The sequence below is a fragment of the Melanerpes formicivorus genome, unplaced genomic scaffold, assembly GCF_026170545.1.
Source record: "Melanerpes formicivorus ecotype bairdi unplaced genomic scaffold, bMelFor1.0.p_v2 SCAF_7, whole genome shotgun sequence".
NCBI lineage: Eukaryota > Metazoa > Chordata > Aves > Piciformes > Picidae > Melanerpes > Melanerpes formicivorus.
The window spans coordinates 17198283-17226180 of record NW_027142359.1 but is presented as its reverse complement, the minus strand read 5'-3'; the positions used below and the strand labels follow the sequence as shown (position 1 = coordinate 17226180).

At 38.6% G+C, this 27898-nt stretch overlaps 1 protein-coding gene across 2 annotated transcripts; it reads right to left on the bottom strand.

Annotated features, from left to right (window-relative positions):
* Positions 1 to 19: 19 nt before the first annotated feature.
* LRRC8B (leucine rich repeat containing 8 VRAC subunit B) lies at positions 20 to 27898 on the bottom strand. Of its 2 annotated transcripts, none has more exons than XM_068141211.1 (5): positions 27781 to 27898; positions 6610 to 6661; positions 5183 to 5282; positions 2356 to 4508; positions 20 to 1428 (listed from the first exon to the last, which is right to left on the bottom strand). In XM_068141211.1, the coding sequence occupies exons 4-5, from the start codon at positions 4480 to 4482 to the stop codon at positions 1156 to 1158; spliced, it is 2400 nt and encodes a 799-aa protein (XP_067997312.1). In that variant the 5' UTR covers positions 4483 to 4508; positions 5183 to 5282; positions 6610 to 6661; positions 27781 to 27898; the 3' UTR covers positions 20 to 1155. The 2 variants fall into 2 exon arrangements, with proteins under 2 accessions (XP_067997312.1, XP_067997311.1); XM_068141210.1 differs by lacking the exon at positions 27781 to 27898 and adding an exon at positions 21538 to 21693.

Below are 27898 nucleotides of genomic sequence, written 5' to 3'. Positions count from 1 at the left end.
ACAGCACACAGCAGAAGAATGAAGTCAGGAACTATTTTATTTTCATCCAGTTTTGCAAGTATTAAAGGGTGGTATAAGAGCTCATTCCACCACTATAATTAATGAATTTATTACCTCCCTAGAAGAAGCAAAACTTAAAATGTTTCCTGTTTTCTCTTCCCAAGCACTTAAGCTGTGTGATTATTTGGTTTAACTGTGTCTTTCTGCCCTTATCTAATATAAACTTCCTTCATCCTCTTCCCAGCTACTGAAATCCAGTAACTAGGTGTGGAGAAGAAGCACTGAGGCAGTCAGTAATGATGAGTTACAAAAATGTTAAACACCAACGTACTACAGTAACACTTACAATGCTCACAACATACAGAAGACAACTTGGCAACTATATCATGTTCTGTTTGCCATCATCATCTATGAAGATCAGTAAAGTTTTGTTGCCTAGTACATGTGCACAAATTACTCCAGATTCTTCTGATCCCTTCCAATTTGTAGCCAACAATTCATGTTGCATCAACTATTTTTAAGACAAGATGTTGAAACTGGTTTCAGGTGTTAACGTCCCGTGAGTTTTATTAGCAAGATTCAAATGGCATCTTCCACAATTGTAGAATTAATGCTCAATACTTGTCAAAAGCTTTAAAAATTAAGGTGTGTTGGAAAATTACTGTTGATACACTCCATGCAAGTGAACTGCTCAAATACTTTAAAATCTTAATTTAACATATTCTAAGTTAGTGAAGAGTTCCTAGTTAAAAACCAATTTCAGACAGTTCTTAGACCTCATACAGGTGGAAAAGAAACTGTTTACGATTATCATTATCAACAGACAAAATTCCCATGGAAAAAAGGTATATACACTGTCATTATAGCAAATCAACACTTCCATTTCAGTATTATCAGAAACATTTAGCTGCATTATTTCCATCAGTAGAACTCCAGCAACAGTATTTCAGATTTTTCAAATATATGACTAACTTTTAAAGGCTGCATTTTGGTTAAAATCTCAATTTCTCTTTTCCAATAGAATCAACACTGTTCAATGCATTTAAGACTGATTTGTAAACATATCTCTCCTCCTCTTCTCTACCTATACAGATCTTTAGAGAGATGTTAAGCAAAAGGCTTATAGAATGCAAGAATGCAGTTTTGTTTTTGAAGTTAGCACTTATCTGGGCACGTCTGCAAACGCTCTCTTACACGAGGTGGCAGCGTTTTTAACAGCCTTTCTTCTACAATGAGACTATTCCGCTTTAAGAACTGACATTCTTCCAGTTCAGCAGGAAGTGATTCAAGATAGTTTCCAATGAGCTCTAACTGAACAAGATTCAGTAGCTGACCCACACCAGGGGACAAATTCGTCAAACTGTTGTTTCCCAGAAGAAGAAATTGCAGCTTTTTGCACTGAAATAATCCATCAGGCAGCGTTTCAATCTAGGGGGGGAGAAAAAGAAAAGGTACATTAGAAGCTGTTAACCTATATGCAGCTACATATTTTGATGTTTCCTGGTTTTACTTGTGGAAAGATAGGGAGAGGGGAGGTTGCAATGCTTCTACCGTGTGGTAAAGTGCTTGAGAACATTACAATGGTTTTATATACTGGCTTTGTTATGAAGATTCTTAACCACTGGCAGAAATCAAGGGGTAAGTATGGTGGAGGGAGCACATACACGCATGCATGCACGGAAGCACATCCAAAGGTGTGCAGGTAGAGGACCTAAATAAGCTACTCCTAAGAATCACTTAATGAAGAACAGAAACTGTGAAGAGACATCAGGAATTCCTCCATTGCAAAAGCTGTACAGGCAGTTATCTGTGCAGCACATGAATAACTCAGTTCTGGTTCTTACTACTGGCATAGAATCCAAACTTAACTTCACCAATAAAAGAATTACAAAGCTCAAAAGGGGTCTTATGTCACAAGCCTGGATCTCACACTAATGAGCCTGACAGTTTAGCACTGCTGCTGGAGTTACCAGCTATCAACCAGCTGTTGAAACATTACAGCTTTCAAGTTGACATATTCAGTTAAAAATTTGCCACTTTTCATTTCCATTAAATACTACATACAACAGACAGCTGCAGAGAAAGAGAAGATACCTTTCTGCAGCCTTCCTCACCTGCTGCTGCAGACCAAGACAGCTACACAAGCTTTGAATACGTAAACTGCAGTAATTACACAAATACCACCCCTTTCTTTCAGCTCTACCGTGTTCACTTGAATCATGAACACTGCACAAGCATTTTGAACCAGAAGTGGTTTCAGAAGAAAGCATAAGTAAAAAGTCAATATTTGTTTGGTTTTGGTTTTTTGTTCCTGTGTTTTCTTTTCAGAAGCAGCAAGTCAAAAGTTTTACTTACGTGATTTTTTGTCAAAGCCAAGTACTGCAGATTGGTCAGATAGCCGATTTCTTCAGGGATGGAGGTTAGCTTATTATAGCTAAGATCCAAATAGTGTAATTTTCTACAAAGAAATAGCTGCAATGGAACATTCTTAATATTATTATAATTTAGATACAATTGTTCCAGGTTTGATAATGCACCAATCTGCACAGGGATATATGAGATACTGTTGTGCCACAGTTTTAAGCAAGAAAGATTCTTAAGATGTTGAAAGCTAATTATTTCTTCCACTGTTCTGAGATTATTTTCTTTTAAGTCAATTTCATGCAAATTGTTTAGGGTAAAAATTGAATGGGGAATGCGCTCTAAATCACAGCAGATTAATTCCAAGGTTCTCAGGTTTACCAGCTTCTTCAGATTGTTCAGCACAATCAGTTTATTTCCCTCATTGTTGATAGACAAGTGTTGCAAAGAGGGCAGAAGATCTGTAACCACTTGAGGTATACGGGAAAGGTTGTTTTTCAAGTGAATCGATCTCAGATTTTTTAGCCCCTGAAAGCTTTCGTTGTATATGGAGTTGTGATGGTCTAGCATAAAATATCCTGTTAAGCACAATTCTTGCAGGTTTTTTAGATGAAATACCCAAAAGGGAATTCTTCCCATCTCGCTGGACTTCAGGCGCAATGTTTTCAGATTTTCTTCTAGAAAGCTGACTGCTGGATAATCCATAGTTAGTGAGGAATGATAAACATTGAGCTCTTTGAGATTGACCAGCTGGGTCACAGTTGAAGGAAGTTTGGCTTCAGGAATAAGTTCCAGGCTTAGGACTTCTATTTCTGTCAGTTCGAAGACACTGTCTGGAAGACCATTTAACATGAAAAGGTGAAGTTCAATCTTGTCTTGGGAATTTCTTACTAGTTTATTTTTCAGTTTTTCCACTGACCATTCATTGTTAAGATTTATCTGTTTCAGTTTGTTTTCACTCAAATCAGACAGGAATATTGAGAATCGTTGGGAATAAAGAGGATCATACTGATCTGCCAAATGGAGAATAAATGCAAAGTCATTCTTTACATCAGGTATATCACTGTAATTACTTTTCTCTCTCAATTTCTCAAAAGAATATTGCTTAAGTGAACTTCTTAACATCCACCACAAACTATAAGTGCAAGTTAAGCCATAGAAGATCACTAAAACAACATAGAATGAAGCCAAAACTTTGAAGATTTCTGCTAGTGAATAAACACACTGGTACCTTTTATAGCCTGTAAAGGCTTGAACATTGACTACACAATCAATTTCAAGTGTAATAAATGATAAATAGTAGGGAACATAAGTTATTATCATTACAAATACAATGACTTTCACTATAATCTGTTTCATATACACTCTATATATGACATCCTTCTCTTCAACGTGTACTCTGAATTTCTTCACTTTTTCAAATATAGCTTTAGCTTGTTCCCCTTCTTTTTTGTCAAGAACACTTGAGGAATTCTCTCTTCCAGTTGTTTCCAAGCCAGGCTGTGAATATGGCAGGGACTGTCTGCTGGCCCCTATATCTACTGAACTCCCAGGTGATGCTTTTGATTTAGCTATTGGCAACTTCCTCACAGACTGCTCAGCAACTGTTTCTGAGAGGGCACGTGTTGTCCATGGAGAATCGAAACACTTCTGCAGAATGGCTACAAAGTGCTCAAGTCTGGAACTGGTACTAGGATAGTACAGCCAGAAATTACTGCAAGCTGCAAAAATGAAGGTATGCAGAAGCACTAGGTATGGAAAAAATTTGGCAAACCAGTGAAGCTGTCTCTCATAACATACTGCATCGATATAGGAATACTGCTGCCGGTGGAGATCGTTCTGGATTTTAAGCGGGATGATTATCTGTGCTGGAGAGCTAGCAGACATGTTAAGGTTGGCTTTAACTAAATCCCAAGGCACGGCACAATGATTGTCAAATTCTAGCTTGCAAGGAAGACAACACAATACTCTGGTTTGAGTAAGCTGGAGAGCCCCAGCGAGCACAGCAACTAGCAGCATTATCATGGTGAGGTAATACCAGAAGACATCCCACCATGGTTTTAGTATGTGGTAGGATGACTGGGCATCTGCTAAGTATTTGAGTTCTGTTAGCGTGATCATGACTTTCACCTGTGAGAGAACAGCAGCTGGTAGAGGAAAAAAGAAAAAGACATCCTTAGAGACATGTTAAAAAACAATTTATCTTGCCATTAAAACAATTGAAGCTCATTACTGTTTTCACAGTTTTAAATATATATGACATTTGGACTAGCATCCAGAGCATAACAAAAAGATCCAAGAAATCCTGGCACTTAAACCTAACCATTAGCTTATTTAAGAAAAGTTACTTGCATTCAAAAATTTCAATGAAGAATGAAACTAGCCACAGTGAACAGGAGAAAACAGATTTTGATGAAACATTTGGGTACTGTTGAAGTAGAAGCAACAGGCAGGTATAAGTTAAATAACTGTTTCATATATTACAGTAGTCTTTCACCACTGTCCTAAACTTATATAACAAAAGTGATTTCTCATTTACAAAGAATTCCAAAAATCAGAGTAATACGTTAACACACTGACACTTGCAATTTAGTTTTCCACTAGATAGATTCATGCTACCCAATAATAAAGAATACACAAAATCTCTCAGAAGAGCAGTTTTATCTTACATACCCTGATATATAATTCCCCATCTTCTGTAATCAAGAGAATTAAATATATTGACAAGAAAAACTGAGCTAACAACTTGTTGTCCAGTGTTGTCATACACACAAAAATGCCACACACCCTCCCCAGCAGCACAAGTTTAATTCATACTTACTTTACTAATTAAAGAGAATAAAATACACAGCTCTGGTCAGTCAGGAGGTCTACACCTTTTAAAATTCCTTGGACATGCCATCTTCACATTTGTCTTCATTCTAGATGGAAAAAAAAAAAAAGAACATATTTTAATGGTTTAGTCTGAAGAGCAAACATTTCAGCTTTCATTAGGACTGCTGCCTTATGGCAAGCACCAGGATCTGTTAAGCTCTGCATTACTACAGCTATGTAAAATGGAAGAGAACATAACTTGGACATGATCATATAGAATGGGAAGTCAGAGTTTCACACGATCAACAAAACACAGAAGACCACTTGCAGCTAGCCCTATTTCAACTGGGAGGTAATTTTTTTTTTAATTGAATAACAATGTGAAAATAAAATGTAAAACATGCAAGACTTCAAGAAGTAGAAGTTAGTCGCAATTCTGATACACCAAAGTTTGGCAGAAAGGCAAGTTTGTCAAAAATGGAGGCCCAAATTTTACATTTTACATTACAAATAGCAACTGTCCAGTGTCAACAGGAATGCCACATGTGGGGAGAAACAAGAATGTGAAGTTTGTTAAGCAGTACAGGTATGAAGCAATGGTGATGTTCTGCTTGTTTTCTTACTTATAGAATCATTTAGGTTAGAAAGGACCTTTAAGATCAAGTCCAACCATTAACCTAGCACAACCAAGTCCACCACTAAACCATGTGCCTGTGTGTCACATCTACACATTTTAAATAGTTCATGGGATGGTGACTCCACTTCCCTGAGGAGCCTGGTCCAATGTTTGACAACCCTTTCAGTGAAGAAATTTTTCCCAATATCCAATATAAACCTCCCCCGGTGCAACTTGAGTCTGTTTCCTCTTGTTCTATTGCTTGTTACTTGGGAAAAGAGACCAACCCTCATCTCAACACAGCCTCCTATCAGTTAGTTGTAGAGAGCAATAAGGTCTCCCCTCAGGCTCCATTTCTTCAGGCTAAGCAACCCATTCCCTCAGCCACTTATCAGATGTGTGCTCTAGACCCTTCACCTGCTTCGTCACTGTCCTGTGGACATGCCCAGTACCTTAGTCTCCTGTACCGAGGGGCCCAAAACTAAACACAGTACTTGATGCAATCTCATCAGTACTAAGTAGAGTGGGACAATTATTTCCCTATTTCTGTTGGCTGCACTATTTCTGATACAAGCCAGGACACTAAAGGCCTTGGCCACCTGGGCACACTGTCAGCTCATATTCATAATATATTGGTATGAGATATTTCAGTTCCAAACAGAGCTGACAACATATTATGGAAAGACAAACAATAGCTGAACTTAAGGCAGAAGCTTTTTCTTACTCCAAATTCACAGCTGAATGGAGAAGAATGGCTGAAAATAAGTTAACCCTTCCAGCATTGATAATAGTACTTTTAATAGAATGTCAAAACTTACCAGGCCCACTCAAGGGAAAGCAGCTGGAGGACAGGATGGTTACAATACAGTCCTGGAGAGAAAAACTGTCATCAGATCATGAAATATTTGGACTCAACTATATTAGAACAGTTCATTACTGCTTCAACAGCAGGGTTTTAAAGATCCAACATTTAATGGGCAAAAGATATAAATAGATCTTGTACACAGCACCTCCAAATTATTTACTTGGTCACCATCTGAAAGCTGCATTTCCCAAAGTAGAGATAAAGTAATTGCCCTTGTCATTGTCTCCTTTCTAAGTATTAAAAGCTATTTAAAGTCAGTTTTGTATGTATGTAAAATTACAAGTCCTGCAGCTGAGATGCTCTAACCATAGCTAAAAATTAGCATTTTTTTCCATTACTGCAGCTCAAGTTGCAAAAAAAACTGTAAATACCTTTGAAATGAGTTTTTTTTGTATAATTCATTGGGGTTTTAATATAACTTTGTAAGTGTCAAAGCATAAAAAAAAAAAAAGATACTAAATCCATCCAAATGAAGGCTTTAATTCTGCAAAGAATATCTGGATCATGTCTCAGCTCAGGCCAAGCATGCTTAATCTCAATGAAGACAGAAAAAAAAATCAAAAGATTTTTTTTCCAACCCAACCTAGAATGAAAACCAGTCACTTACTCTCATTTGAGCTTTGTTATAAAGCTTAAAGACTTGAGACCCCTGATAAAATTGTAAAGGACATACTATGAGATAAAGGTTGAAAGATTCAGAGTAAGAGCAAAAGGTATAAAAAGCATATTATTAATAAAGCAAAAAATTTGAAAAGTCAAAATGATTACTGAACTAGCTGAGAGTTTAAATTAGTGAGAAAAGTCTAACTAGCATGAGGATGGATGCAATTCTTTGACAAACATGTCAAACTCATCAGGGACATACGTAACAGTTACATAAAATCTCTTCTTATAATGCTAATATGAGAAATGAGCTCACTGCTAAGTTTAAATACAGACAGTTTATTCTAAAATAAAGGCCAAACAGCGCTGGGCACATAGCAGATGTGCTAGAGGCGTGCCGTAACAGCATGAACTGAGCTTATATAGACATCAAACATACATATTCATACAGATCTCCCCAAATCCCTTTACATTTCCCAAACATGCTCCCACCCCTCTCCATCAGCGCTGGGACAAAACTTGCACTTTTGACCCAGCCAATCTTCAGACATCTTGACATCTCACCTTTCTCTCCCAGTACACATCCCACACAACACACTACGACCAACCAATCAGCCCAAAGATCGAATCCCATGGTTCCCAGCAATTGCCCTTGCGAAAGCCAAATATTACAATTTCACACACTTAGAGAAAGTTACAAGTAACAATTTAAGACCCCACCCATGTACTTTGTGCTTGTATACAAAGAACACCACTCTCCTGGTAACACCTATTCTGGTGAATAAACAAAGGTCTTGCTGAGTATAAGAGGAAGAACTCACAACCAAACAATTTACACTGTTCATTATGTTCTCTAAAAGTTACAGAAAGGAAGAAAAAAATGTTTTCAGGCAATCCTATTGAAAACAAAGTGGTAGATTTGATACTCAAACAAAAAGTGTGGGGCTTTTATACAGACTGAGAACTCAAAGTGAGACCAACCTATGACATTTTGTAAGGCCTGTTTCTATCAAATGCCTACTTTGTCAGCTCCCTACCTTGAACTTGAAAGATATAAGTCCCTACCACATATCTTGGAAAAAAAGGTTGCAGTTTTAGAATACTTTCTAGCTGAATGCAAATGTCAGCATTAAGTATTTAACTCTGCTCTTGTTCACAGCTACTTTTTGAAACCTTCCAATGACACATGGTTATTTCATATACACATAATTGTAATGAATAAAGTTTCCTATCAGAAGTACACAGCATACACAAGTGTAATGTAAACATGTGAATTATTGATAATTTTGCTAAGGTCAGTTTTCTTTCAAATCGTATCTGTATGCCAACAGCCCCTAATCAAATGGAATAATGGTGAACTGTAATGGGTTTGATAAATCTCATCTCCAGCAGCTTTCAACTCAAATCAAAGCCCTAAAAGCTTTTCAAAGTGCCCTAATTCAATTGGCAATCTCTCTCAGAAGATGAGACACAGAAGTTTAGCCCCAGGCTAAGCAATGACTTCGGGAGAGCTATCCCAGGCCAGAAAAATAAAAACACAATCAGTAATACATAGGCAACTTTCAGCTACTTCAAGACTTGCAGATTTCATCAACAGAAAGATATTCAAACTATGAGTAAAAGACCGTTATTTTAAACAATAGTATCTATAAGCATAAGAACAGGCATCCCCACCCACACCAACTGCTGCCAAAGGTTACTTAACATTGCATTACTCTCATTTGGTGACTGCTTACATAATGTTAGGTCTAATTAGTTAGGGATGGCTCTGCACCAAGGTAAATGCCTTGCTTGTCCGCCTCAAAGGATAATGGGCTACAAAAAGGAGGCTTTGTTTTATTTTTAAGGCTACAATGTTTTTGTTGATTGTTTATACATTCAGCATACACACTTTTATGTTTATACATCGAAATGACACCTTGACAAGTTATTCCAGTGGCCACTTTATCTTGCTCTTGCCCCACTTCTCAGATAAGGCCAGACATCAAGTTTGCAGTCAATCTTTAGACTCACTGTCACTCCAACAGCACAACGTATTTCTCAACTGAGACAAGGAGGTGCTAAGTCAATGTACTTTTCATCAATTTTCTATCAAAAGTGATTCCTGAACTATGGTACCAACTTAGTTTCTAACTAGTTGATGTATCACTTCACATTTTGCATTCAAAACATCGTAAGAAAGTTCAATAAACTAAACATGCAAGGAATTTTCCTTAATAGGCAGTTTTGGGACTCTCCTATTCCTAGTACCATGCACAGCCTGAGTCTCACAAGGGGGGAAGACCCTCATGAACATTCCGCCCCCAAAAAAAAAGGTAATAAACCGTACCCACATAGACACTCATAAATCAAAACACGTTTTCTGACTAAAAGCTGCCATTTCCTTTCCCACGTGCTCCCTAAACAACAAAAAGACAGGTACTGCAAAGAATTCTGAGCCAGGCCTGACTTCTTAAAGAATGATACTTTAATTCATTTTCTTAGCAGATGCATTCAAATAACCACCCCTAATTTTTTAAAGTTCCCTACTGACAAATATAACAGACTGCTCAATTCAAACACTACATTTGATATACAGTCTTTCAGAATATGAACTTTGACCACTTGCATGCACATGTAGATTCAGTTGTAGGATCTTTTTGATGTGGTATGTATTTTTGGATTTGTATTCCACTGAATGAAGAACAACATACAAACAAGATTAGAGAAAGCCTCTTTCCTGCTGCTTCTGGTGAAGGTCATAGGTGATAATTAAACATGTCTAAGTGATTATCCTTTTGTATTTAAACATGAAGACATTCCCACATTTTACAAAACCCAGCATATTCCTCAAGTGTAGGATGTTCAAGAGTACAACAGCATTGCTACAAATTTTTCTGTATCAACCTTCCAAGCAACCTCAGTCATTTGTGTCTGGATTAACTAAGAGGCCTTGCCTTTCTTAAATACTCCTACTCTCAAGACAGTACTGCTGAACGTAAGATGTAGAACAGCAATAACTAGGTCTTACATTGTGCAAGAAGCAGCCCTTGCTCTCTGGAGAAGGCTGATTATGTAAGTCTATGCAGTCCAATAATTTCTGGGAAAAATAATTTGTGAACGTATTTTTAGTTTCAAGTTTAGTAAGTTGGGCTGCATTCACATTTTTTATTGCTACCGCTTCATAGTCAACTGCACAGCACAGAAACTGGTAAGAAGTCATGCAAAAATGAAGCACCTGCTACCCAGTTCTACCACTACCGTAATTTCAACAAGCTTGGAAAAATAGAGTACAACATGGCAACAGGGTTTTAAATAGTTCCCTCAGCTACCCAGCAGCTCAAACATTCCTCGGTACAACACAGAGGCCCTGGAGTAGATGGAAGAAAAACCCAGCCACCTTAATAGCAGCTTCACCTAAACTCAGAATACTCATCTTTGTTCTATTATTTCCTTTCTCTGGTACACTTCATGCAAGAGAAATACTTTATCTTGCAGTTTAATCTAAATTGAAAAGAAGATTTACTCCAATTCAATTTGCTTCACAAGCACAAGACTTACTCTTGAAATCATCCTACTGTGCAGGCTTAGATATGCTACATTATGCATTTCCATCTGTCTGCAGCACTCCAGGAAAGAGTACTGTTTTCTTTGAGCCATGTTAACTTCTTAAATGCTATCAAAATACAAGTATTAAGCCTTTTCGCTATTCAAGGAAGGCTAGTAAAGAATTAAGCTTTGGTAGTAAAGTATATCACTGGTCAAACACTCATTAGGGAAACGAATCAAGCATTCTGGTGCAAATGAGATCCCTGTAAGGCCCCGTGCTCACAACAGAGTTCTGCCCAAGCATTTGAAGTTATTTGAACTGAATTAAAGGTTAAAATCTGATGATGTCATATTATAAGGTATGCATTTAAAAGATATCTTAAAGGTGCTTTTTATTTCATACTAGTCTAGCCTGGAGAATAATTTAAAATAATAAAGCACATTTAGACATTTTTACTGGTAAAAGCACTTTCTCCAGCCCTCTCCACAAATTAAATTCAGGGTGCCAAGGACCGTGTTCTAGCCAACACGGAAGGGTTAACTTTAACCCCAAATTTAAGAACAAATAGACAGTGGATAAGTAGTTCACACAAAACCCACTGCTAAACAAAATTAAGAAAACCTGCTCATCAAGTACAAACCTAGGTTTCTGTAGAAGTATGTTTCAGAGTTAAACACAGAAGCAATTTATTGGTAAAAAAGTCAAGTCAAATAAAAGGTAGGCCAACTTTGTTTTGCACATAATTGCATCAACACGACTGATGTCATTGAAAGCAAGCTCTCTACCTTCTGGGCAGACATCTCTTCATTCATAGTCATGGTGCTTTCTAAGATCCCTACCAGATCAAGCAGAATTCAGCCTAGGAATCAGATCTTAACATTTCTAGTAAGCAATACATTGTACAGCTTTAGTGTCCCAGCAGTATTTTCAAATTCAGATACTTCTATTTTTTTTAAATTATACAAATTAAGCTTGTATCAGGTGATGACAGAAGTATGACAGAAGAGAGACTAACTCTGCTGTGGTCTCCTCTTGCCTTGAGGACACATTAAGATAAACTTGCAGGCAAGCTGTAGTTTTGCCAGACCATGATCCTTTTAATTATTTTTAACTACAAATAGAAATATGTTAACAGAAGAGATATTATCATCTAAAATATTGATTACACTAAATATTGAAGCAAGCATATGTTTAGAAGTGAGTGCTTTGGTTACATAAAGAATGTAAAGAAAATTCACTTAGAGACACTTTGTTGCACTAATAATTTAACTTATTTAATTTGTACTCTCACTGGAAACTGCAACACTATTTAGAAAGCAGATTATTATTTGCTCCATTAATTTACATTTATTCACACAGTTGTATATTTCACATATTCCACTTCTCAAAGGAAATTACAAATAGAAGATTGCCTGAAGTCCACATTGGTATCACCCACTGAAAAATAGTTTTGCTGTTGTGAGTCTGCTTGGCAATTCCTAAAGAAACATAGCAAAACATTAACAGATCTGAAAAAATAACGGGAAAGAGTTCCATTAGGCTTCTCAAAAATAAAAGACTATGATACACTCCAGCAGTTCTGACTGGAAGACCATAGCACACTAAAGTGTTAGTGATGCACTCCAGTTAGTTAATAAGCCCAGGCCTGCGCTGTGCAGATCTCTTGGTCTTAGGATAAATTTAGTCAGCTCATAGCAGAGGCTGTCTGCAGGCAGCTCCCACTTGGTACCAGAGATAACACCACTTGCACGTCCTTGTCTTTAATCAAGGAACACAGCTATAAGGTCTCCTGTGAACATCACTCCTGGCTAACAGCAGAAATGATGCATAGAGGGGGTTTTGTGAGAAAATTCTGTAATAGCTTGAAAATAAGGTAGCTGTTTCTACAGGCAGGGTCTGTACAGTGTGCTGCACAGGGACCGAAAGCTCATTTGATACTGCACAAGTCGTGTTCCCAGCTTCTTTAGAAGATGCAAGGGATGCATGATTACCTACGCTATTCTCTCTCTTCACAGTGTCAAATCTAATATAAAGCATTTCAAATTACACTGTACAGAGTCTGAGTATCTTTCTTACTCAAAGAAAGGGACCAGCACCTCTTAGTGCAAAACACAAACCATATGGATTTTCTTCCAGAAGATCACTTCTGAAATGCTTCCATGTAAAAACAGAAACAAAGGACAGGTCCCAAATATCTGTTACATGGCACCATACAGTCTAATCATCTTTCATTCACATGAAGAGGCTATGAATTCAAGAGATGCACTCTTCTTTCAGCCTCCTCCCCCCCTTTTTTTTGGCTCCAACCCCCTTTCAATTAAACAGAAATGTCAGTATTAACTAAAAGTAGGAGAGGGGCACATATTCCTACTACTTCTAAATTATGTATATGTTAATACAACAGAAAGTCAGTTCATGTTAAGTCTCATAAAGGAGACACAGGTGCACAAGCAGAATCATCACCCAAGCAGTACAAGAGACTACAATAACTTGAAGGAAAGCACATTCAAAGCATGCATCATTTATGTACTCATTGGGAAACACACCAGTTTTTTTTTTAATTAAATGCTACTGTATTTTTGAAATAGGATTGTGAGAGAATTGAGATACTAGACTACATTACCCATGTCAATGTACTTGCAGTTTCACCAACATCACACCAGCGTGGCTCAAGCTATCACAGACCCAAACAACATACAATCACCACCTTCATGTATAAAGAAATAAGTAAGTCCCTATACAAACCCCTTAGTTTTTCCCTTTCAGAAAAAATCTAGCACTCAAGTTACAGGTAAAAATTAAACAGAGCTTGTCAGACCAAGTAGAGACATTTCTTTGATAATGTAAATGGCTTTCTAAACAAATGTAAGAGGTTAAATATAATTTACAGAACATTTCCAGAGTGATTCAAAATTGCATCAGCTAAGACAAAGCTGGGAACTTCACAGAAATTACAAGCAATCTACAGAAGAGAAGACAGTTCAAAGGCCATGCTGAACACAGAAAAAACAGACTAGATAAAAATAAGATTTAACACTTGCAGGGACTGCAGAAATAGGAACATATATATACATACACACACATAAGTTAAAGTGTGCAAACAGGGTGGGTTGGGTCCCGCATCCCCCTCCTCCCCCCATCTTTTGAGTCATTTGTTGAAAGCAACCAAAAGAAGAGAGGGGAAAACCCTACCTGGACTAATCCTTTGTAGGTGGAATTTGCCACCAATGATGAAGTCCTAAAAGCAGCAAAGGCTGTCCTCTACAAACATCCAAAAAACACTTGTAGCAGACAGGGACACCATCCACATACAAACCTAACCTGGATGCCTAAAGAGCTTTATCATCACATTTAAAGAAAGCAAACAAAACCAGAACAGAAAGACTAGCAATGCTCAGACAAATGGTGACCCTTCAAGTAGACTAAAGGAACTGAGCTTTCTAGTATGAGAAATAGGAATGCAAATATACTGGGAGTGGAGAGGAAGGGATAGACCTGCACAGGATATGCACCTGCCATCTCAGGACAGTAGGTAGTCCATCTGTGCTCAGCTAATGCTTATTCAAGCCACTGTGGGAGGAGACAACTCTTACCCAAGTAACAACATGGCATGCCTACAGTCATGTGGTGTCACGAGTTATCAGGGAAGCAGCAAAGATTACACTCGTAGAAGATACCTACAAGAACAGGACTCCTTTGTTGTTTCCCTGTCCACCAAACCAATGCTGCAACACTGAAGACAGAAATAGCACATCAAATGCAGCAGTCTTCCAAGTTTCAAAGAAGTCTTAGAGTAAGTTTGGAGCATGGAGTATGAAAAGTCTCCTAGGCTCTTCATCTATTCTTTCCTAAGCAAGGAAGATTACACCAGAAGCAATCTCAAAAGGTCTAGACTGGGATTGATACCTGTGGCATGCTGTGCCTTTTGTAACTCTCCTAGAAACCATCTTACACAACAGTACATCAAGTTCTTCATGCCAGTACTAACAAAGCTAATGCAGAATCAGACACCTTCCAAGTACACAATAAGGTTTTCAGGCTCACTTATAATGTCTTTTTATTCTTGTATTCACATTCTTGGTTCTGTCTCATGCTGAGAAGTAGGAATACATAACCCTAAGACAATGGTAACAGCGCTATCCTCCAGCATTCTGAAGGAAGCCTCAATGGTATCTATTTAATTCTGCATAGAGATAAGTACTACAATAGAAAATTAATTTGTATCCACTTAGCTTCCAGAAGGCAGAGAGATACTCACAATATCCATTGTATCACAACATGCTGTAGTGCTCAGGACATCAGAAAGCAAAGCACAGGAAGATAACACTGGAGAATATTCACAAAAATCCTACAAGATTTCTCTACTAGCAGATCAACTTTAATTATGTTACAGTTTATTAACTTCAGTCTTCAAGAGTAGCAGAGGTGCAAGAAATCCACCAGCAGAACAGTTATGATTATTTAACAAACCCCTCTCTTTTCTGGGGAAAAGGCAATTGTTTGTGCATTCTCTTCCACCCTCAGTGTATTTTGCAATAAAATCATAAATGGCCAGAGACCCTTGAAATAGCCAAAACCACTATTGTAACCTCACTGGAAAAAAGTCTGAAATCAGAAAATATTCTCATAATGAGGAGCCTTGAAGTATATCCACAAACCTGAACTAGCTCTGAATTAATTTAAGTACGACCAGGAGTGCTGCTGTGTCATAGCAGAACAAAGTGGACAACAAATCCTACTTAAGAAGTCACACAACTATTTGAGTCAATTTTGTAGTCCACACAATATCATGCTGCTATAGTAAGCTAGCAGTATAATTCATTATATGAAAATGTAATACCATATGTATTGATGTATTAACTGAAGCACATTCATATTGTTATTCGATACTTATAAATAAAGGTCCCATAAGGAATTCCACAGCAATCAACTCAGATGATGATGGAAGGGGACAACATTCTTGATGCTATTGGAAGTCCTGCTAGTTTTGCTGAGAGCAGAGTACAGGAATACAATGGTTTTAGCTATTCAGTATGTCCATTCTACAGCTCAAACACTGCTTTCCAATACAATAATCATAATCCAACTCTAGTTACTAGTGATGCTTACCTCTGGCAGATGACTAACTATGCAACTCATTTTATTTCTGTCAAATTCCTCAACTACAAAATTATGGAAATGCTTCTCCTATTTTTAAGTATTCAAAGGAAGAATGTTATATAGTAATAACCTCTTACTAAGTAATCAAGCTATTCTGGATTGTACTGCAGGTTCTCTTATGTTCCGAGAGCAGGAAGCACACATTACTTTTCCTGACAGTGTTCAGTTATCACAGTCACCTCATCTCAGAAATATCAATTTGTATATATACTCCTTACTCTAACTTGAATTGTTTGGATGTTTTAAAAACATGAACAGTTGTCTAGTACAATAAATTAGAATTCCAGTAAGTCTAAAAAGGAAACTGATGTTTTTTCAGTATTTATAGACTACCAAGACCAAGCAGTGTCCTATCAGGATAACAGATGTTGGGAACAAACGGAAGTGTCAAGTGAGGTCACAAATCAAAAAAATATAAATACATTTTATCTCTGCAAGATAATTATTAACACACACAAATGTAGCTATAAGGTTGAAGAACAGTCAAATCCCCATGGTTTGGGTTTAAGTTTTTCTGATGCTGCCTAAGTTTCATGAACTTTCCAAAGGGAATATTATTACTTCCACAGACAAGTATTTAACTGCATCTAGGAAAATACAACTAACAGGGCAGCAATGCAGAAACACATCTGATTTAACTCTATTAGTTCTGACATTGGAAAGTTGTTTCATATTTACAGCAGACTTGTTCTCTTCACAGAAGCAGCAGCTTTTCATCTTGTTCGAGAAAACAGACAATCTTGGAAGCCAGCCTGGCAAGTTGAAACACTTGATTCTAGATGTTCAGTCTAAACATCAAAAATAAATTAATGAAACTATACAAGTTTCCAATTTACATCTGGTCCAAACTCAAGCACTCTTTTTGTATGTGGACTCTCCTGAAACCCACAGTATTTTCTTTTGAAAGAATCTCCCCATTCTAAAGTAAAAAACCCAAACCAACCACAAAAAAACACCCACCCCACCCCCCCAAAAAAAACCAAAACCAACCAAACAGGAAACAAACAGAAACAAAACCCAAAACCACACAAACAACTTGTGAAACTCTGCAAACACACTAATGTGAACTGGAATAGGTTTTATTAATCCTCTGACAGGGGGCATGCTGTCCATACAGACACATCAATGTCTTAAGTATATTCCTCTCTGTATTACTCTACATTATATATTTATTGAAGAAATCAAACAGCTACATCATCTTTTAATGAAATTAAAGGACTGAAGGACAAATTTCATATTGCATATACTGTTAAATTCCATAGTAATACCTAAAGAACTCTGTTTCTGAGAGCTACACATATGCATAGGATCATAAGAGCTAAAAGCAATGTTATTGCTTATCAGAAGTATCTCCTAGAACTATGCTAAGTTTCAGAACCATGTACAAGTGATCCTACTTGAGCAATACAGTAAACCTGCAGTAATCCTGATTTGTTTCCTGAACAGGCAGTTAGCTTGGCACCAGTGTCCATGCTCATACTTCCATCAAGTCTTGTATATTGTGCAACAGTCTTAAGGGGCACAAAATTTCCTTTGAGTAGGTCATCTGAGGAGACCTAACAACTGTTAAGTTTTTTTCAGCTATCAGTACTGCAAGAACACCACTTTTTGATTTGAAGCCAAATTTAATAACTCCAAAAACAAGACTCTAGGTTTTATTACCTGAATCAGTTAGGAACTTTGAAGTAAAAAACCTCCAGTCCCATATTTGTAGGAAACTGAATAATACGTTGAAATAAAACAGACACTACTTCTAACAACTCCAATGCAGTAAAGCACTTGAGTACTGACATACCCCTTCTCTCTTCCATTAACCAATGTTTTGCTGCTTTCCTGACTAAGTTACTGTCATCAAAAAGTTAGTATTTAAGCAATGTTAATATTTAATAATCCACCCCATTCACTTGAAAAACAGCTTCTCTGTATTGCAAAGGCACTGGCAAAGTAATAATTGTTTTCACACCTCCATAGGCATGGGCTGGAAGAGATTGTTTATCTCATTAATAATTTAAACAGACTAGAAATAGGTTTTAGTTAAAACTTTTAAAATGCCTTCTTTTCGAATATTTTGGATTGCACAATGAGTGCTTATCAAGACTTTGCTTTCATTCAGGTAAAAAGAAAAATAATTTAAAGGATAAATACTTTATCATTAGACTCTAAATTTGCACTTAAGTTTAATGAGGTTTTAAGTGACATTTTTAAAACCAGCATCACTTTAAGTCCAAATACACTACGTATTTTTGTAGCTGCTATGCCGCAAAACTGAAACTGTTTCCATATTAAACTAAAACCACAACTCAACTAGTATTTCCCACAAAGCATTTATAACAATATCCTAAGCCTACTAAACAATTAGCAGCAACAAAACTGGACTGTGTTAGTACCATATTCTATATTGGTATCACTGGATCTCTTACTGGTGTTTAATCCCTTCATTTTTTCCACAATCAGTTAAATTCTCAATTTCAGTATAAGAAATGGTATTGCCGCTTGCATTATCGGAACATACTGAGATGTTGAGCACTTGTGACAGAAATGCACTCCCATAACTTAATTCAGGGTGTGTGAAGACCCCATTTTGAAACAGAATGGCACCAAGACGAATTAAATTGAAGACACTCCATTACAAATTTTCTCCACAATCCTCATCTGTTGAAAGGTCCTAGAATCCTCTTGTGTGCCACCACTATACCCCAAACAGCATTTGCAATAGCTTGCTTGAGCTACATAGCCTGCCTTTTAACGTACTATATCACTACAAAGTATAGCCTTTTTGTATCAGTAAGTTTAAATCAAATAACTGGGAGACTATTATACAACTTCAGTTCAGTCCTGAATTAGTTCACTGTTTAGTTATTAGTAACTTAAAGCCATGTGATTGGTAACAAGCTTTCTGACACTAATGAGGCTGACTTCCTATGTGGCAGCGGCAGGGTTAATAAAATGTAGGCCACAGACTCTCAGCTACATTTTCCATCTACCACAAAGCACAGTTACAAGTTTGTGATGTGTAGCTCTGAAAACGCTTCACAAAGGATACAAACATTTATGTATTAGACAAAGCATACCATAACTTGCCACCACTTAAGAAGAATAAAGCATATAACTTATTAGTTAATAATTATCTAATTATCCACATCTATCTTACTGAACATATAACCCATACCACTTAAACATTAAAATAGCATATTATTGAAGTATTACAATATTAATGCCACTTTACATTGCTTGTCCTTCTACATGGATACCTGTGCTACATGAACCAAGTATCTTCATAACAATAGTACAGAATTCTAACTTATCTCTAAAAAGAGTAACTGCAAGAACAACTGGCAGAATAACACTACTTGCAAGACAACAGCCAAACTGCTGTTAGAAGGATGCCTACAGAAAGGATAAATACAGTCCACAGGTTAGAGCACAGAATACAGGTAGTGTGAAACATTCAGACAGGCAATAGAAACCAGTGTAAATGACACCTTATCCCCTTAGTCACATAAAATATCCATTGCTAATCCTAGCTCAGTAAAGCTTTATGGCTTTAGCAGTAGCTATTGTAAGTTGAAGTAGTATTACTAGTGTCACAGTATCTTTTTCTACCTATAGCATGTCAGGCAGAGCAGACACCATAGCAGCTAAAGCAACATAATATTTTTCCCTCCACAAACTCATTAAAAAAGTACTTTGCTGGCCATGACATACTGCTGTACAAAGTTCATTTCATAACACTGAAATACTGATGGATGTTTCTTTGGCATTATTGGTCCTTCTCAAATTCACTTAACATGCTTTCAACAATTTCAAAGAGCAGCTGTACTAGTATCTTTCGAGAAATAAAGGCAATTTTCTTTTTCTCTCCATGAGAATTGTTTTTCCAAACAACAAAAAAGAAAAAAAAATAAAAGAGAGCAACAATGCTGTTCTCTGACAAGTGCAAGGGAACAAACACATTCATACTGAAAATTTTGAACAGTTACATGAATCCTACTGAAGCTGAAAGTTACATTATGCTAACGTAAAAATCATTAGAAGGTAAACTACATGTGAATGGAAATCTCTGTGATAAAAAATTTCTTATTTAGCTACAACAGAATGTTTCAAGCACTAAGGAAAATTCTGTTCCATATCCTAACTATTGATTCTATTACAGTTATTCTCATTTCTGCTCATGTCTCACACTGCTCAGCACTATAAACACTGAAGAAAAGCACTACTTAGGATAACTCTTCTATTCCCCATATAGCTGAGTTACTCAGAATAAAAAACCCACATACAATATGCTTAAACAATACACAATAAATTCTATGAGTGATATAAGATGTCAACGCTTAGGCCTGTGGGTGTTCCCTCCCACTACCCTCCCCGACCTCCTCCTTGAAAGTGTAAGAGCTCAAGGAAGATAGATCAGGAAGCCCTGATCTGTTGCCCTCTCTGATAGGAAGGTGCCCAAGAAAAAATTCCGAGGCACTAGGAAATAACCAGTGCCTTACTTTATCACTGCACCAAACAAGCAAGGAAAGCAGGCAGTTGACAGTACATACTGCTTAAATACTTGAACTGTAAGTGACCACACATGTCCCAGTTCATTCTAACACTACCTCAAAGGTACTGTTTTAAATGAGCATACTAGGTATTAATTCACACACAGTTTAGCTAATCAACATAATTAATAACAACCTTCATATAAACTTAAGCTTTAGGGAACTCAGCTTTAATCACTCCTACAGAACTGGTTAATACCAGTACTCACCACAGGCAAATTCTTAATTGAAGCCAGGAAGTTGCCTCAATTTCACCACATAAACTAGCACAAAGTGAACATTGCTAGAGCAGCTTAGCTAAGACACGAGTGTAACTACCATGCAAAAAAAACCCTTGCTACAAGATCACTGTCTTAGTGGAGATAAGAAATGCATTAGCAAGATAGACGAAATGAAGAGAACAACAGAGAAGTATGCTTCTTATTTCACGCACAATACAGTCAGGCCTGAAAATTGAGTTTAAGTCTTCTCTCCCTTCGGAGAAGTTGGGACTTGGCACCCGCCTGCCCTTTGCTCGAGGGCAGGTGTTGCCGTCACGCCATCGGCCGAAGGGTGCAGCTGCTGCCCCACCATGCCGAACCCGGGGCAGAGGCAAGAAACCCCAAGCGACCTGTAGCGCCCGGGGTCACTTGAGGACACGGGCAAATATCGGTTACGCAAATCAGAAAACGGTTTTCTTCCACGCCCCATGCGCACAGGAGCGGGGCGGCCGCCGGGCCCCAGGGCAGGTACAGACTCGCTCCGACGACCCCGCGCTTGGTCCCACCCCTAGCTCCAGCCGCCCTGCAGGGGAAGGCCAAATGAGTGGCCTCGCCGAGGAAAGGGGTCGCCGCTGCACAGGCCCCGCAGGTGGAGTGGTCACCCCAGCCTCTCAAGGAGATAGAGAGAGCACAAGTAACTTCGCGCCACAGACGAAAACCAGCCGTTTGCTGCCCTGGGGAAAGCCCCGCTGCGTCCTGCCCTAGACTCACTCCCCCTCCTTCCGCCCATCCCTCCTGCGCCGGGGTAGCGGGGCACCTGTCAGCGGCCGTCACTCCTCGCTTACCTGTCCACGCTGCTGCTGCCACCACCGCCGCCCTCCCCCCCCGGCCTGGCCTGGCCCGGCCCAACCCGGCCTGACCAGCCCACGCGCGCGCCGCTGCAGCCGCGCAACGGCGTGCCGCCCGCGCGCTCTGTCCGCGAGGCAGCCGGCAGCACAGCGCGAGGCACCGGCTCGAACTAGCACTTCTCGGATCCAGCCCCGCCCCGCCACCGTCATGTTACCGGCGGCGCGAGCCAATGGGGCGCGGGCGGCGTAACCGCTGACAGGGCGCAGGGCGGGGGAGGGGGGTTGCGGAATACAAAAGCGCCGGTCGCGCCCGCGCCCCTCCTTCCCCTGCAGCGCTCACCTGTCGGGGCACCTGACGGCACCTCCCGGACCGCCGCCGGGGGTGCTTCTGGCACCGCCGCTGTGCCCGCAATGGGGAAACTTGCCAGGCTGAGAAGCTTCCTCCCGCCCCGGCGCCAGGGCAGCAGCCGCCCCCATCGGTGCCGGCATTTAAATGAATCGAGCCGCTCGCAAGCGGCGGAAAGTGGAAGAAACGAGAGGCAATTATTGCTGACGAGTCAAAAATAAAAATTAATGAGGGTGACACTTGCATTGAGGCAATTTAATCTGACAAAGGGCCTGCGGTTTCTGGGTACCGGAGGCCTCGGCTGGGTCCTGGAGCGGCCCTGGGGGAGGCTGCGCGGGCAGCGGGGGGGGATGCAGCCAGATCCCATGAGGGTGAGTTGAAAGAAAGGGGCTCATCCTTGAGAGGAAACTACGACGGGAGACACTTGGGAATATTACCACGCGGCTGCAGCCCCGCAACGAGATGCGCTGCCACTGTATCTGCTTTGCAGCACCGGTCGTCTTTCTGCTGTGGTCAGGTGCATTCAGTGTCCACCTTGCTGTTTACAAAGGACAGACGAAAGTCTATATTTTTAAAGTCTATATTTTAGTGTATGGCAAGACCCTTCAGCATCAGTGAGAACTTGGTAACAACGTAAGAAAGTTCACAAACACAATGTTTTTTTAAAAGTCAAAGCCTGCCTGACTCCCTCTTTCTCTAGTGGACAGTGCAGCTTGCTTCTCTAAATGTCTGAAGAGGCTGATTCTGCTGGCTAGATGCATGAAAGCTGGAAGGAAAACTTTTTAATCCTACTTAGATTTCTGCAAATAACTGGGATAAATGAGCTGTGTCTGCCTCCGCTCAGATACACAAACCACTCAATCTACGATTTTTTTTTCATATTTTCATTATTAGTGACTCCACTGCAAGAATCTGTTCAAAATTCTATTTACAATTGTAATTATACTCCTCACACTCACTCTGCTATAGTAATATTTATTTAGTTTGTCTAGCCATCAGTTTCCTGAGAAAAGTAGTCTATTTTCAAAATACTGTTTTTCCTCCATAAAACACTGCATTTCTTCAGATATACACACACCCCTTCCCTCATTTAAACAGCACATACACTAAAATACCAATTTGTACCCTATTAGCTTCCACTTAATGAGCTGCTAAAATGTAACATTCTGTGTTTAAAACACAAGCATTGCAGTTGAGCTAGAGGTGAAACTAATTTTAAACAAAAGTGAAGGTCCCTTTTAAATCCAGACATGTGAAAGACTAATGCAAACATGAGTGTTGTTTAAAAAAAAAAGCACATTTGCATATTTGTTTCACTAGTTTGCAGTCGCATGGGTAGTCTAGCAGAGAAAATACTTGGTTTTTGTTTGTTTTATGCTGATAGTTTCTTCTCAGGGTCCTGGACTTTGACAGTAAATCTAACCTCAGAGAAGACTCCATTTTCATCACAAAGATTACAACAGTGTGGCATTGTCTTCAACTACTGCTCCAAGAGTAGTTGGCAAGGTTTGGAAAACAGCAGACAGCAGGCCAGCAAACTTCCCAGGAGACCAACTCCCTTTTGTCTCATGACCTACTGCCTCTTTAGTTGACTGTAACTCAGTTTCCATCATTAAGACAAATCTGCTCTATTAGGGTTTCCCTGAGGAATTATTTCATCCATTTTACCCGGCTGAAACTATTTCCCCTCTCTGTGATCAAAATAAACAAAAGTACATCTTACTCTATAATCTTTCTACTAACTTGAAAATGAAAAGTCTGTCTCCAGGGTCTGCCACATTTTCTTTTTGTCAGCAATAGGCTAGGAAGTCAAATTAATGTTTATTTATAAACCCCAGAACTATTTATGCTAAGTTGTAAACCCAAGAACTACTTGTGCTGAAAGTAAAAGGGAAAGTACTGAATTAAGTCCGAACACTGAAGTTAACAATTCTGAGGTTCACAATTGCTTGAGCAAAAGATTGCAACTCAATTTTTTAGGTTCGGTTCTTATTTACTCTGCTGCTGAGTAGCTCCTGGGAATGCACAAGCACTCAACTCATCAATCGCACCCATAAACCTCCAAGTAATGATACCTGAGCAAAGACACTATCTTGTAAACCACCTACTCAAGAACAATGCTGGGTTTAGCTATTTAGCTCCTGACTCTATACCTAGCAGATAATGTTCTTCTTTGGGTTTATCTTAGTGCAATCATTTTAGGATTAAAATCTTTCAGTCTTTTACGAGCAACATATGGAAAATGTTTTTCAAACTCTATCACCCTTTCTAATTGTTTGTCACCACCATCATAAGATACTGAAAAACAACAGCTTGACAACCCAGGGAAAGCTGAGTTTCATTTCACACATCATGCCACCTCCTGATCTTTGTAAACTTGATATTCAGATGTTACAAAACCATCTTTGAATCTCAAAAGCAGTAACAGTTTCAAATGTTATGTTCAGCATGACTACTGGTGTCCTGAGCACCTACAAAAATCCCTTCACTTGTAGGTCTTCAGGAAATGTCATGTAGTAAAGAAAGAAAAAGTATATGTAGAAATCCTGTATGTTTAAGAAACTAGTATTCATAGTCAAAATTTTACTTTAAAGTATTTCCTATTGAAATGGTTTTCACTATCAGAGAGATGATAGATAACTTGTCTTTTAAACCTCCACTAGTACTTGGAGTTGCAGGAGAAACAACATCTTGATTGCAAACTGCTCTGGCAGCAATTATCTGAAAGCAGTTCTTTGAATAAAGCACCCTATGACAACTTGCCTTGTGATCATCAAGTGTATTTCTGTATGCTTCTCAAGATCCCATCTTGTGATAGGAAAGGCTACACCTTTATAGTTAGCAAAAGCATGAACCAGTCGATTACAACCCTCTAAAATGCCATACTACCATTCATTCTCCTGAAGAGAATAAAACCCACATGAACTCCATATAATTTAATTTCAGTCCTGATTATTATCACACTTGTTCTTTCTGGTATTTGCCAAAGTCCCCTGAGAATTTATGAATCATGTTACATATGTGCCAGATCACTGATTTCCTGGTGCAATAGTCTGGCTTGCAGTTAAAACAAAGCTCACACTGCAGGGGTGGGTATTTTGGAACAACACTTCCCTCTGCTGGATCTGTGGGCAGTCACAGCTCTCGCCTGAACCGGAAGGACCTGCCCAAACCCTCTACCTCTAGCTCTGGCAAGACGCCTGCTCCTTCCAGACAGATCTGGATAGTAAGACACCTGGAAAGGTCTTCTTAATTTAGCAAATGAATATAATAATCATAAAAGTTTAATCCAGCATCAACTGGACAGGAATATAAATTTAGTTTCTGCTCAAGAAAAGACCATCTCAAAGCTGTAGATAATGCTAAAATTGGAAGTCTTAAGGTCTGCCACTTTGTATTCACTCCAAACCCCTGACACATTATCTCTAGAACTGCACCAGGCAAGTCCAGAGGAGATGCTTCCTTGGCTGGATGTATTTCAGTGAAAAAACATCAGGATCATAGCATATCCCAAGAACACGACCGTACATAAGCCATTCTGCAAACACAGAACATTTGAGAAGTCAGCATAGTGCTGCCTGTTATCTCTGTCTACCTGTGAGGAAGTGAGTGCAGACAAAGTGACAGCAGCACGTTTATATCAATTTTTTTGGCCCATTACAGTGCAGACAGCCTAAATGCCCCATATATAGGGCTGCTAGTATGAACCTCACATTGCATCAATGGATATATAATATATTTATTCTCTGCAAAGAACTTTTCTGCACAATCTATGCTGATTTCAATTGACAACTCACGTCAATGGAAGCCCTCATGCCAGATAAAATGAAATCAGTATGTAAAACCACCTTTTATCCAGACCAACAGGACTTTCTTTGTAGACTTTGTATAGGGCACCACAGAAGATTGTTGGTTTTTTTTTTTTGTTTTTTTTTTTTTTTTTAAGACAGAAACACTGGCCACCATTTTTGTGAGTCCAAAGGAAACCAATAGTGCTACAGTGAATTTTAAATGAGTGCTACTCTTCCTATCTGCCTGTCTGTTCCAAACTGCCAGAGTATGACATTTCACAGGGAGTTTTGATGGAAACTACCATATTGAGATACAGCTGTCTTGCACTCAAGTCATACAGCTGTTGGAATACTGTCCACAACTGAGGGAGGGAGGAGTGTTAAGAGGAAGGGGAGAGAGAATTGCAGAGATGAATTAGTAAGATTGTGCTTAATTCATGCTTTGCACAAAGAACTGGTCCTAGTACAGTATTACATGTACTCCTAAATTGTACAAATGCAACTGAAAATGTAATTAAGCATTTTGCTCACCAAAGATTCTGTTCATATATTCTGCTGAATTAAGGCTTTTGGTTGACTTCAAAAGACAGGAAGATGATGAATAAGTTAAAGATGAGGGAATGAGAGTAGAAAATACAGATATAAGCCTAAACCCAGTCCAAGAAATTTAGTTTGAAAGGAAGGCAGAGATGTTCCACAGAAAAACTGTCAAAGATTGGTTCAAAGTGGTACTCAATGTTAAAAGGTAGAACAGGTAGCAGTGCTGAAAAACATACTGAGGTTAAATGGAATAAACATTCATTAGAAAACAGGAAATAGGTGATCATGCAGTATCTGGTTCCTGATTTTTGTTCAGAACAAAGCCTGTGCTGAGCATACTGGAGGTCTAGTTAGAAAAAAATAATGTATGAAATATTTTGCATGGGGAAAAAAAAAAAGGAAAGAAAGAAAAAAAGATGATGACGTTTTCAAAGAGTTTGGACAGAAAATAAAAGGCCTGAATAAAGAAACCAGATGTCAGGATCAAAAAGACATCTTCAGTAACAGCAACAGGGAAATTAAAAATCATAGCAATGCTTTTCTAAGGAAGATGTTTTCCTGTCATCACTTGTTTCTTAAATGCTGAAGAATAAGGATTACTCTCTGCTCTTCTAGATGATATTGCATTCTTGACTTCTGGTGGTCCATGCACCTTATTGACTAATTGTGAAGTCTTTGAGACATTCCAAGAGAACTTCTATGGTGGACTCCAAGTGGACAGAGCAACTAAAGTCTGAGGAATCCATAACAGAATATATTGCTGCTACATTTCAAGCAGAAAATTGACATATTTTTTAGAAAACATGGGAAAAAATAAGATCAAAATGTAAGTTACACCAAAGTAACTGTACTCAAATTTAAATACAAAGAAGGTGCCCCTGGAATCTGTCAGAAAACACATCCATTGTCATACCCATTCTCCTTATTAATGGCTTGATTCCACAGGGAAAAAATAGCCAATTTTGTCCACAAACAGGAAAGTGTATAACCTTATAAAAAAGGGCAAATATACAGAGACACAATTTAAAATCAGCCTTAGTATGCAAATAAATGAATATTAATTTGTTTATGGATACTGGTAGTATATGCTAGACTTATCCACCACTTTTCTCACTCTGCAGTTGCATTCAATTTTCTTTGAGATATACAAAATGCATGTGGTCATTTAAAATCTGAGTGCTCTCAGAGCCTACTATGATTAGACCTTTAGAGGCAATAAAGTAAATATAATCTGAACTCCAGGATCAAACTAGTTGTCTATGCTGCCTTTTTTCAAAATAGTGCCAAGTATAGACAATAGCCACTATCTGACACGTAAGTCATTACAGTGCAGCCCACTGGGAAAAGAAAATATTATTTTTTAATGAGGATCAAAGTAAATAATAACACACAAAGTAAATAACAACACAGACTGATAAGGAGCTCTTTGGCATATTTTTAGGATGATCAATCACAATAAAAAATGTAGTTAGACACAAGTCATGAAGCTCACCTCAAATAACTGAAAGGTCTTATGCATTTGTTGAATAGTGCATACTGTTGAGTAATATAGGAAATTCTCACCACAGTATTTCCAGCTTCCTGCACTCTCCTGACGCAATCCAGTGTTAGTCACACAGTGTGGGAGCAGTCAGATATAGCCACATTGCCTTCCCCAACTCAGATGCAGACTGGACTCAGC